Genomic DNA, 13,079 nt, shown 5'->3' on the forward strand with positions numbered 1-13,079 from the left:
CCCAAGAGGGAGACACCCCAGAAGATTCACCGGGGAACCCCCACACCACGGAACACTGCCCAAGGATTCCCCAGAAAGTTGAAACTTCAAATGGGCAATTACCCTGTAATGGAAACCATGCGATACTCTTGATATAAATTAATGACTACAGATGGTTCCGACTATCATATCAAAATGGTTAACCAAGAAAACTTAGAACAATTGAAACCACTTTTAACTCTTGGGTAACTATAACCCTGACACCCTGCACCACAACCTCTCTGGCTTCTTAAAGTGGCTGAACCTTTAAACTTACCTACTTTACAGCAGTTCGTGCAGTAAAAAGGGTGTGTGGCTTCCTATCCCCTGACTCTGCTGCAGCTGACAGCTGCACTGCACTATAGTTAGCCTTATACTTAGGGCGGCACGGTAGCACAGCGGTTAGCACAGTTGCTTCACAGCTCCAGGGTCCCAAGTACGATTCCCGGCTTGGGTCACTGTCTGTGCGGAGTTTGCACTCCCCCCCCCCCCGGTGTCTACATGCGTTTCCTCCGGGTGCTCCGGTTTCCTCCCACAGTCCAAAAATGTGCAGGTTAGGTGGATTGGCCATGCTAAATTGCCCTTAGTATCCAAAAGGTGGGGTTACTTGGTTATGGGGATAGGATGGGAGGTGTGGGCTTAGGTCGAGTATTCTTTCTAAAGGCTGGTTCAGAATCGATGGGCCGAATGGCCTCCTTCTGTACTGTAAATTCTATGATTCTATGATTATTTTCACCCTGCTCAAGTCAGATGGTTGGGCAAGGAAGGAGCGGCTGTATTGCAGTATAGGTAATAGGAGTGGAGTGGCAATCCGACTGTGATTGCCATTTCTCGGAAGTTCTGGCCCGTGATATCATAAACCTCACATTTAGAACAACAGGAACAGACCATCAAAGCGGATAAGTAGATCTTGCCATTTTCCTATCCAGCCTCAACATTCAATACCTTTATTTAAAACACCCAATACCATATTGAGTGCTGGGATCTATTGACATTGGAACCAGAGTTCAATGAATAAGTAAATTAATTCATTACTTGATTTATTCAGTGTTCAAGCTCTAAGTCGTCCCAAGAGATTTCTGAAAACAAAAATCAAACGAGTCACTTTTTCCGACACCCCTGAGAATTCTGAAGACATGGATCTCATTCATCCTTGATTACCAAGGTAATCTTCCCCATTTCAATGTGACTATTTCCTTCCCATCCTTTTAATTACTGGAGAGGTAATCAAGAACATGACAAGCACTGTTCACTGTGACTTTTTCAAAAAAACCATAGAAAGTTTACAGAGCACAACACTCATTCCAATCTACCCAGGGTTGTGCACCTGTATTTGTAGTGTTGTCGCATTACATTATAGAGGTATCGTGCTGTTTTTGAATAGAGCCAATTGACCTTTTTACTTGTGTGGTTAGTCACTTTGTTTAGCTTTTGTATAAATTATTTCTTTTACAGTATTCCAAATCATATTCCGCAGGGCATCAAAATCTGTAAATGGTACAAATCACAGCACTGACATAAAGTTACGTCAGAGAACCAGGTTCTTTATTTTTGTTATTACCCTGGCATTCACAGCCTCATGAAAAGTTACATTTGCAATTTTTCGGTTAACTTCTGGAAGATGATGGCATGGAATTTTCAGATGCCCCCGCATCCCAACCATCATTCAATTGCATCATATTTTTCTAGAATCGATTCGAAACAGATGGTCAGTGATTATGTAAACTTTGTAACAAACCGAACTGGATTATCAAGTCAGGTGCAAAATAATAATAATCTTTATTATTGTCACAAGTAGGCTTACATTAACACTGCAATGAAGTTACTGCGAAAATCCCCTAGTCGCCACACTCTGGTGCCTGTTCGGTGACACTGAGGGAGAATTCAGAATGTCCAATTCAGCGGACAAGCACATCTTTCGGGACTTGTGGGAGGAAACCGGAGCACCCGGAGGAAACCCACGTAGACACGGGAAGAATGTGCACACGCCGCACAGACAGTGACCCAAGCCGGGGATTGAACCCGGGTTCTGTGAAGAAACAGTGCTACCCACTGTGCTACCGTGTCGTCCAGCTGAATGCCTCACCTTTTAAAAGGTACAAATATCAGTGTGGACAATTATACGGTCAGGCTCGATGGACATCAAGTTGAAAATTTCAACTTTCTGCTTTGATCAGGACTCATGCAAGCAGGATATATGTAAAATTATAAAACAAAAGAATGCAAGAACATGCACCAAGGAAGACAACTATTTTGGCTAACTCACGCCTATGTTGCTAACAGGAATCAACAGTGCCTGCATATTTTAAAAATCCTGCAATCGTACTTCAAATGACTATCAAAATCTGCCCAGGCTTTTGCAATAGTGCAGAGGTGCCAAAAGTTTCTGTTCCTTTAAATATGAAAATATAGGAACCTAATGCAGCAAACACGTTACTTTAATTTCTTTCTGTTCAATTTATGAAGAAAGATTTTTTTTTTAGGGCAAAAATTGGATGGGTGAGTGCAATTATACCATCCAGAATGATCACACACATACACAAAATAAAATTGAGAAAATGGACTTTGAAATATTAGACTTGCAGAAACTGTTTTCTAGTACAGTCTATAATTTAAACCCAAATGCATTTTCGGTAAAATGCCTCGGATTTATAAGTTGGAATTTGAAATTGCTCATCAATCATTGGCTCCTTGACCCAATGTAACCCATGACACTTTTGTGCTCAGTGCTTTAGCTTTTTATTATTTATTCTGAAAAGTACTTTCCTTAATAGTCATACATCAGTTAAAAAATTATTTTCGGAGCTAATCTACGGGAGATATTTCTATTGCAATGCTTGAACTTCTCGGGCTTGGTTTTCATCAAAGCAGTATTTAATTGCATTTTTTTTTCTCATGCTACAGTAACCTCAAGTGGTTCTTGGCAAGCTGTACTGATTGTCAAACAACAAATCAATAAAGGTCATGCCATTCTGATTTAATCAATCTTTATTCCGTACAAAGCCAAAATCAATCTCTCACCTTTGAACCAGCTGGCCTGAGCCTTGGAAGAAAAGTGTAATTGCGGTCACAGTGGTGCAGATAGGCACGTTGCAGTTACATATGGAAACTAACTTGTCCCCGCTACACAATTTAAAGTAATTTAGCACAATACTGCACTACTACCTAAATGTTCATGATTCCGACCTTGGAGCGTACTTGCATACATATTTACACTGAAAGTATCAGTTTCTTACCAGGAGACAGTGATTCATGCCTGGCCTCTTAGTTTTAAAACATTCTCATCTTTTCACAATGTCTGTTAGAGGTTCATCTCCAAGAATGATTTTGCACAACCTATCCTGAAGAACAAGTGCAGATTTTGGATTGCAGGTGGTGAGGGGGTACATTACACTGTGTGCAACTATCATGGCAATTTTCATCCCTCCCCAACTAGTCTATGAATAAAGCAGATGGAACAGCCAGCAGAGAGTATGATAAATCACTATTGTGACCACCCAGACACATAATTTTCCCCAGATATGCATATGCTATGGGCTGGAGGGGGGTGTGGGAAGGGAGGGAGATCTGAACAGACATATATGTGGAGACATAATTGGAAATAGCTCTTTGTTTTTGATTTATTTAACAGAAAACACTTGTATGAATTAGATCTCTATCCCTAACCCATATACTAAATCATTTTTTCTTACTTACACCTCAACACTTAGAAGGAAAGATTTATGGCCCAGAGTTTGCGCCAAGAATAATGGTGAGGTTATCAGCACTCATCATTAGAATCGAAGACATGTGAGAGCAACTTCTGCAGGGGTTCATTACGAAGGACTGAGGTGAGGAGACATTTCTTCACTCGGAGGATTGTGAATCTTCGGAATTCACGAACTGAGAAGGTAGCGGATGCTCCATCATTAGCATATTCAAAGATGGACAGATTTTTGACCACTCAGGAATCAAAGGATTGGATGAAAAAGTGATGTTGAGGCACAACACCAGACATGATTATACTGATCGGCAGCGCAAACTCGAGGGGCCATATAGTCCACTGCTCCTATTTCTTATGTTTTTGTAAAGTTGGCTAATTGTTGTTTGTTTGCAATATGGAATGATTTGATTTGTAAAGCTTATCTTTAAAGCTCAAAAGTCTAATTATGATCCTGAAACCACTGCCAATTGTCGTTAAAAACACATCTGGTGCACTCATGTCCTTTAGAGAAGGAAATCCGCTGTCTTCACCTGGTCTGGCCTACATGTGACTCCAGATCTACAGCAATGTGATTGACTCTTAGGGCAGCACGGTGGCGCAAGTGTTTAGCACGGTTGCCTCACAGCACCGACATCCCAGGTTCGATCCCGGCTCTGGGTCACTGTCCGTGTGGAGTTTGCACATTCTCCCCGTGTCTGCGTGGGTTTCGCCCCCACAACCCTAAAGATGTGCAGGGTAGGTGGATTGGCCACTCTAAATCGCCCCTTAATTGGAAAAAATGAATTGGATACTCTAAATTTAAAAAACAAAAAAATGTGATCGACTCTTAAATGCGCTCAGGGATCGGCAATAAATGCTGAACCCAGCCAGCGATGCCCACGTCACACGCACAATTTTTTTTTTAAATTGCAAATTTGGTTTGAAATTATTATTTTAGTTCAGTATATGACCGAGTCAACACCGCGTTGGTCAGTGACAGAGAGCGGGTAACACGCGGGATCCTTGCTGAATGGGGGAATCGGGGTTGTGTTTGCTGATACATGCAGTCAGCTGACTCGGTCATGAACAGCCTGGTCAGAAAGGAGCTGGAATGGAAACCGAAAATGCTGGAAAAGCTCAGCAGGACTAGCCGCATCTGTGCAGGGAGAAATAAAAATAACGTTCTGAGCCCAGAAATGGGGCTGTGTTAGCTTCTGGCTTTCTTCTTCCTCTTCAACTGGTCGCCCGGTGGCAAACCCCAAAGAATCGCGACACCCCCTTACCTGAGGGCTCCTCCAGAGCAGCCTAGAGTGGAAATATTGTTTAAGTGCTCCAATGGTCTGCTCTGACACATCTTCCACAGGATCATTGAGATCGGGACACCCGCACCCGCCATATCACTTACCTATGAACTTCCGCAACTTTAAACAACTCTCGAAAGTTGTAACACTTGTACAATCAGAGCAACCTCCAACACAAACCAACCAGCAGAAAATAAATGAGGGTCCCTTTCAACAATATTGCTGGAGAGAGCAGCACGGTGGCTCAGTGGTTAGCATTGCAGTCTCAATTGGAGGGGGATCCGAAGGGGAGGCAGAGAGCACAGAGTTTCACTCTATGCAGATGATCTGCTCCTCTACATCTCGGACCCACAAAGCAGCATGGACGGAATCATCGCGCTCCTGAAAGAGTTTGGAGCCTTCTCGGGCTACAAACTCAACATGAGTAAAAGCGAGATCTTCCCAGTACACCCGCAGGGGGGCGGGGGCGGGGGGGGGGGGGGGGGGGGGGGGGCAGCACTAAAGGGGCTGCCGTTCAAACAAGCTCGACCCAAATTCCGCTACCTGGGGATCCAAATAGCCCTTGACTGGAAAGGGATCCACAAATGGAACCTCACCAGCCTGACAGAGGAAGTAAAAAAGGACCTGCAAAGATGGAACACACTCCCACTCTCCCTCGCGGGGAGAGTCCAGACGATCAAAATGAACGTACTGCCCAGGTTCCTCTTCCTGTTTAGATCCATTCCGATCGACATCCCCAAGGCCTTTTTCAAAGTGCTGGACAAATTATCATAGCGCTCGTATGGGGGGGTAAAAATGCTAGGATCCAAAAGAAGGTCCTACAAAAAACAAAATCCAGGGGGGGGGCTAGCCCTCCCGAACCTACAATTCTACCACTGGGCGGCAACAGCCGAGCGAGTAAGGGGATGGATCCAGGAGCCAGAAGCCGAGTGGGTGCGTGCGGAGGAGGCCTCCTGCATGGGGACCTCCCTCCGGGCCCTCGCCACAGCAGCACTCCCATCCACACCCAAAAAACACTCCAGCAGCCCAGTGGTGACAGCCACCCTCCAATCCTGGAACCAACTGCGGCAGCAATTTGGCCTGACCAAAATGTCGGACAAGGCTCCCATCTGCAACAACCATAGGTTCACACCAGCACTGACTGACGCCACCTTCAAAAGGTGGAGGCAGGACGGGGGGACACTGACAGTCAGGGACCTATACACGGACGACAGGATCTCAACACTGGACGAACTGACAGAGAAATTTCGGCTAGCCGGGGGGGGGGGACGAGCTACGGTACCTGCAGCTCAAAAACTTCTTACGAAAGGAGACACGGATGTACCCACAACCGCCACGACAGACACTACTGGAAGACCTACTGGACGCAGGTATCCTAGAGAAAGGGAACTGTAGCGACATGTATGACCGACTGGTAGAAAGGGACGACACCGTACTGGACGCAACAAGAATGAAATGGGAGGATGACCTGGGGATTGAGATAGGGTGGGGACTCTGGAGCGAAGCACTGCATAGGGTCAACTCCACCTCCACGTGCGCAAGGCTCAGCCTGACGCAACTAAAAATGGTACATAGAGCCCACTTAACAAGAAACCGTATGAGTAGGTTCGTCCCGGAGGTAGAGGACGGATGTGAACGGTGCCAAAGAGGCCCGGCCAACCACGCCCACATGTTCTGGTCTTGCCCCAGACTTGTGGAGTACTGGACAGCCTTCTTCGAGGCTATGTCCAAAGTGGTGGGGGTGAGGGTGGAGCCATGCCCGATAGTGGCGGTCTTCGGGGTTTCAGACCAGCCAGATCTATTCCTGGGGAGGAGGGCGGACGCCCTTGCCTTTGCCTCCCTGATCACCCGCCGTAGAACCCTGTTTGGCTGGCGGTCAGCAGCACCGCCCAGAGCTGCAGACTGGCTGTCCGACCTCTCGGAATCCCTCCAAATGGAGAAAATCAAATTCGCCATCCGAGGGTCAGACGACGGCTTCCACAGAACGTGGGAGCCATTCATGCAATTGTTCCAGACCTGTTTGTGGCCAACGAACAAGAGGAAGAATAGTCGGGTGGCCAAGAATCAGGGGCAAATGGACGGGAATCGGGGGAAGGTAGCGGGGGGGGGGGGGGGGGGGGGGGTGTTGCTACGGGTTCGTTATGGGGGTTTTATGGCTAGCTAAGGCCCAAAACCAAACTGTAAATAAATGTCTATAAACATGTGCCTCGGCCATATTGGGGAATGTAAAATATGTATGCCGGCTAAAGGGGGCGGCCACAGTTGTTATTATGAAGATGCTTACCTGTAAATATACATGTTAATTTTTGCGTGTTTTTTTCTCTCTAATAATTTGTAATTTGTTGGATATAAAATATGAAAACTCAATAAAAAACATTTAAAAAAAACATTGCAGTCTCACGGCGCCGAGGTCCCAGGTTCGATCCCGGCTGGGTCATTGTCCGTGTGGAGTTTGCACATTCTCCCTGTGTTTGCGTGGGTTTCGCCCCCCACAACCCAAAGATGTGCAGGGGAGGTGGATTGAACACACTAAATTGCCCCTTAAGTGGAAAAAATGAATTGGGTACTCCAAATTTTAAAAAAAATATTGCTGGAGGCGGAAGGACCATGCTGAAGGCATGGGCAGTGTTATAACACAATGGAGGTCCCGGGATCAGAACTATATGATTTCCCATGACCTCCCTGGAATATGAACTTTTACTTTAAGGTGGGCAGGCCTACCACTTGAAGTTGATGACAGTTTATGGATGATTAGGCATTTTCTATAACTTAAGAAATATTCAGCGCGCATTTAATGTATTCAATCTTATTCAAGGGTCATAGCGTTTTTGTAGCACAGACAGAGGCACTTCGGTCAATCATGACACACCGGCCTCAAACACCTATCTACTCTAATCCTGGGAGGGATTCGCTGATCCTGAGGCTAAGTGTCGACGGCATCAACATGGCCTCAGGAGCAGCGATTCTGACCCCTACAGAGGGCCAGCACAGCACTGGAGCGACCCACGCCGCTCCAGCTGCTGATCCCTGGTGTCAGATGGGCGCTGCGGGTCTGCGCATGCGCAGTGGGATCAGCGTCAATGCGTGCATGTGCAGTGGCTCCCTTCTCCGTGCTGGCCCCAACGCAACATGGCGTAGGGCTACAGGAGCCGGAGCGGAACAAAAAAGGCCCCCAGCCCGAGTGGCCGGCCAGCCGATCGGTTGGCCCCGATCGCGGACCAGGCCCCAGCGGAGGACCCCCCCCGTGTCGGACACCGCACCCCTCCCACCAGGCCGCCCCCAGATGCATCCACGCCAAGGTCCCGCCAGGTAAGAGCAGGTGTGGATGGCGCTGGCGGGACTCGGCTTTTTTAGCGTGGCCGCTCAGCCCATCCCGGACTGAGAATCGCCGGGGGAGCCTCGTAGAGCGGCCCCTGACCGGCGCCGATTCTCCGCTCTCCGGAGAATCGCCGTCAGGGCGGCGTGGCCCGATTCGCGCCGGTCCCGGCAATTCTCCGGCCCGGCCCCGGGGTGAGAGAATCCTGCCCCCTATTTTCCAGCACGTGGCCCAGAGCCTTGAATGCTGTGACATTTGAGGTATTCATCTAAATGCTTCCTCAATGTTGTGAGGATTCCCACCTTTACCTCCCTATCAGGCAGTGAGTTCCAGATTTCCACCACCCTCTGGGTGAAAACGTTTTTCCTCACATTTCCTATAAACCTCCTGCCCCTTACTTTAAATCTATGCCACCTGGTTATTAACACCTCCATTAAGGGGAAAAGTTCCTTCATACCCACCCTCTCTCTGCACCTCATAATTTTATACACCTCAATCAGGTTCCCCCTCGACCTTCTCTGCTCCAAGGAAAACAACCCCAGCCCATCCAGTCTCTCTTGAAAGCTGAACTGATCCAGCATAGGCAACGTCCGGGTAAATCTCCTTTGCACCTTTGCTCGTGCAATCACTTCCTTTCTATAGTGTGGTGACCAGAACTGCATACTGTACTCCAGCTGTGGCCTAACCAGCATCTTATACAGCTTAATCATAACCTCCCTGCTCTTAAACTCTAGGCCCCGGCTGAGAAAGACAAGTATTCTATGTACCTTCATAACTACCTTATCCATCTCTTCTGCTGTCTTCAGGGATCCATGGGCATGCACACTAAGGTCCCTCTGATCCTCTGTACTTCCTACTGCCGTACCATTCATTGTATATTTCCTTGCCTTGTTACTCCTACCAAAATACATCACCTCACATTTTTCAGGGTGAAATTCCATTTGCTACCATTCTGCCCCTCTAACCAGCCTGTCCATATTGTCCTGCAATCTCAGGCGTTCCTCCTCACTATTTACCACAGCACCAATTTGTGTCATCTGCAAACTTATTTGTCATATCTCCTACATCCAGGTTCATATCATGAATGTACACTACAAACAGCAAGGAACCCAGTACCAATCCCTGCGGAACACCGCTAGACACAGGCTTCCAGTCACAAAAACAACCTTCAACCATCACCCGCTGCCCCCTGCCACTAAGTCAATTTTGGATCCAATTTGCCAAATTGCCTTGGACCCCGTGGACTCTTACCTTCTTGACCAATCTCCCATGCAAAACCTTGTCAAAGCCTTACTGAGGTCCATGTAGACTACTACTAGAACATAGAACATAGAACAGTACAGCACAGAACAGGCCCTTTGGCCCTCGATGTTGTGCCGAGCAATGATCACCCTACCCAAACCCACGTATCCACCCTATACCCGTAACCCAACAACCCCCCCCTTAACCTTACTTTTTAGGACACTACGGGCAATTTAGCATGGCCAATCCACCTAACCCGCACATCTTTGGACTGTGGGAGGAAACCGGAGCACCCGGAGGAAACCCACGCACACACGGGGAGGACGTGCAGACTCCGCACAGACAGTGACCCAGCCAGGAATCGAACCTGGGACCCTGGAGCTGTAAAGCATTTATGCTAACCACCATGCTACCGTGCTGCCCACTCTCACCTACGCACCTGGTCACCTCCTCGTAAAATTTAATCAAAATAGTTAATGGGCATGCTCAATTTCAATGCCCACTCAGATGAAGGGGCTACTTCTGCAGCCAACTCATTATACCCCGAACAGGCGCCGGAATGTGGCGACCAGGGGCTTTTCACAGTAACTTCATTTGAAGCCGACTTGTGACAATAAGCGATTTTCATTTCATTTCATTTACCTGACCCGTCACTGAGCACAAAAGTAAAGCAATAAAACAGCAGCACTGTCGCAGTCTGCCAACTCTGCATATTTTTGGTATTGGACCCCTGTGCGCAATCCAACACCTTGACCAAAATAACCTCTGGCGTGGTTCACACTAGAAGTGCAAGCAAGCACCGCAGATGCCATTTTGGGAGGCCAAGTGGCACTCACGGCTGGAAAAACAGGTACGAAGGACGTGTATTTCACAGCCAAAATGTACAAAATAAACTTGAGTTAACTCTACCCCTTCTACCCTGTCCTACTGTGGACTGAATAAAGATTGAAAACTCCGAAGTATATCTTGTTAACAAGCTCCACTTATATCATAAAGATATTTCATCAACATCACAATACTGAAGGTAAAAGTGGATTTAGAGGTTCCCCCTCACCTCCCCGGTAAGGGTGGTTACCATAACTCAGAGATCAGGCACAAATTTAGTGGTTGAGTGAAACTGAAGAGGTCATCATGGTGCAGTTCATAGAAGCTCAAGAAGAAACAAGTGATCCGGCCCACTAGAAGCGAGATCAATAAGCACACAGAGCTGGAGGGAATGCACTGGAAGAATGGCTGGCAATTATAATGTCTACCTAGAGATGTGTATATAGTGCACAGTCAAGTGTGCTGTGACCCAGAGATATGAGGATTGATTGGTAGAAATAGTAGGTCACCCATTAACAGAATGCCTAATGTACCAGAGAGGACTTCTTAGTTGTGACTGAAGAAGGATCATAAGGTTTAAAACTCGGTGACTACGTGGTACACAGTAACCAATCATTACTTCTGAACCACCAGCTGGAAGGTGTCTTGGGATTCCGAGGTTGAAGGAGAAAGCTGTTTCCGAGCTAAAGATACTTCTGGACGAGTCTCAGAGATGTATTGCACAGCAGGGTTTAACCAACAAATTTAATGATGAAAATTATAGGGTACAGGCTAAATCCTTTGGCACCTAATGATGCAATGCACCCTAACACTTTCAATAAAATTAAAATTTATGTGGTATTGGAAAATTTGATGTTTGACATGCTTTTGAAATGCAATTGATTAAGTTTACAAGAGCATTATCTATTTAATAACCATTAAGAAAGTGAGTTTCCTTTGTGCATTCTTGGATTATTATTTCTGCACCATAACAATATTGGGGAAACAGACTGACCAGTTCCAAAGTCCAGCAATGGAAAGCATTGGCAGTCACTGACCAACACCAGCAGACACTGCAACCGAACCAGTTCTTCGATTATTATTTATGACGCATATTTTATTTCAAAATCTGAAGTTTCTTTCGAAATGCATAAATAGGTGACCACTTTAGTAAAACCGTCAATAAGAATGTGAAGCAGTTTTTTAAAAACAAAACCTTCTCTTTGAGTGTAACACACAGTCAAGTATAATATAACGGTACAAGTCTCCAGTTTTTATTAAGCCTTCATGCGCCCTGGGACAACAAAGAGAAATTAATTTTCATGGGAGTCATTTGGGGATAACCATTTAAAATTACAAATAATATTTAGAGTGTATTTTCGCATCACAAGGAGGTGATGTCTCATTTTGCTGTGGTACGGCAATTGGTGTTGCAAACAGAGACGGTTGCTAGAGCTGTCAGAGCAGATTGTACTTGAGCTGATGAAGAGAAACCCACAGAGACTGAGACTTTTACAGACAAACTACAGATCACAAACATGTAAACGTGGTTTCCTGAATTTATGTTCAGAGGTCCACAAACACAACAAAGGGTCTTCTGTAACTTTGCAGCAGGTGAATTCAATGAGAAATATTGGATGTTGCAAAAAAGGGTGACAAATTGGATATTCTACATTGCTGAATAAATGTTACAAATTGTTGCATGCACACGGGTTCCAAATGTTGTGGCATCGTCACACATAGATAATGATGCAAAATCAACAAACATCAGAACAATTTGCAAATCAGGAAGTGGAAGCTGATTTGGGCAATGCTAATATGATTAGGCTTTCCAAAATGAAAACTAACTGGGATGCCACCTCAGCTCACTTATAAAGGCACGATTAAATAGTTGAACATTTCTGGGAGGTCAGGTAAAATTAAAAACAAAATCTGACAAAAAAAAGTGGCAGAGTGCTGCAAAACCGTGAACGGGTGACCACTAACCTGTGTGATTCAGAGGACACAATAATCACTCTTGAAGGTATTGATCGGCGTAGAACATCCTGAAGCAGCTGTACCAGGTAGAAATGCCCCAAGTGGTTGACTTGAAAAGTGGTCTCGAGGCCATCCTCAGTCATTTGCCATGAAGAACCAAACACGCCAGCATTGCAGATCAATACGTGAAGAGGTCTGCAAGAAGAACAGAGCACAAGTATTCTAAATCTTCAAAGAGAGCAGAGGGACGCTTGTGTTTTTAATGAGGCTTTAGACTGATGAAGAGAAAGCCTCGATTTTGCAGTTTTAATGTTGGAAAAACTGTCAACACTCACCGTCATTTCTCGATATAACTGACAGCAACTTCTGATATCTGCATACGGGCGGAATGCAGAAATCCAGAAGTGATATACTGCTCCTCCACAAGGTGCATTGTTGAAATCCTCCCAATTGCTAATCAATTTGAAATCACAGAATTGATGTGAGCTTCCAATTTTTTACTCTTATAATTATCACCATAAAAGCCTTTGAAGAAATTATACCTCATGTTATTATCAGACTCTATCATAATTACTGCTGAGCAACCTCTCTGACCCTGAAAGAAACTAATTCAATATTTGAACAAATTTTACCATGTCATGATAATTTCACAGGTTTTTAACACAATAAAAAAATCCTGCGTTTGCTGACAATATTTCCAACTTATGTCCCAATCTTTATTTCATTTTCTGTGAAATGA

General features: G+C 45.6%; 1 protein-coding gene across 2 annotated transcripts in view; it reads right to left on the reverse strand.

Moving 5' to 3' along the window:
- The window catches only part of wwox (WW domain containing oxidoreductase), a 1,021,417-nt gene that overhangs the window by 649,855 nt on the left and 358,483 nt on the right, over positions 1-13,079 (reverse strand). For both annotated transcript variants that reach the window (XM_038806252.1, XM_038806251.1), the window contains exon 7: positions 12,350-12,535. In XM_038806252.1, the coding sequence (XP_038662180.1) occupies positions 12,350-12,535 (186 nt within the window). The remainder of the gene's footprint in view (positions 1-12,349; positions 12,536-13,079) is intronic.

This window comes from Scyliorhinus canicula, chromosome 9, assembly GCF_902713615.1.
Source record: "Scyliorhinus canicula chromosome 9, sScyCan1.1, whole genome shotgun sequence".
Lineage (NCBI taxonomy): Eukaryota > Metazoa > Chordata > Chondrichthyes > Carcharhiniformes > Scyliorhinidae > Scyliorhinus > Scyliorhinus canicula.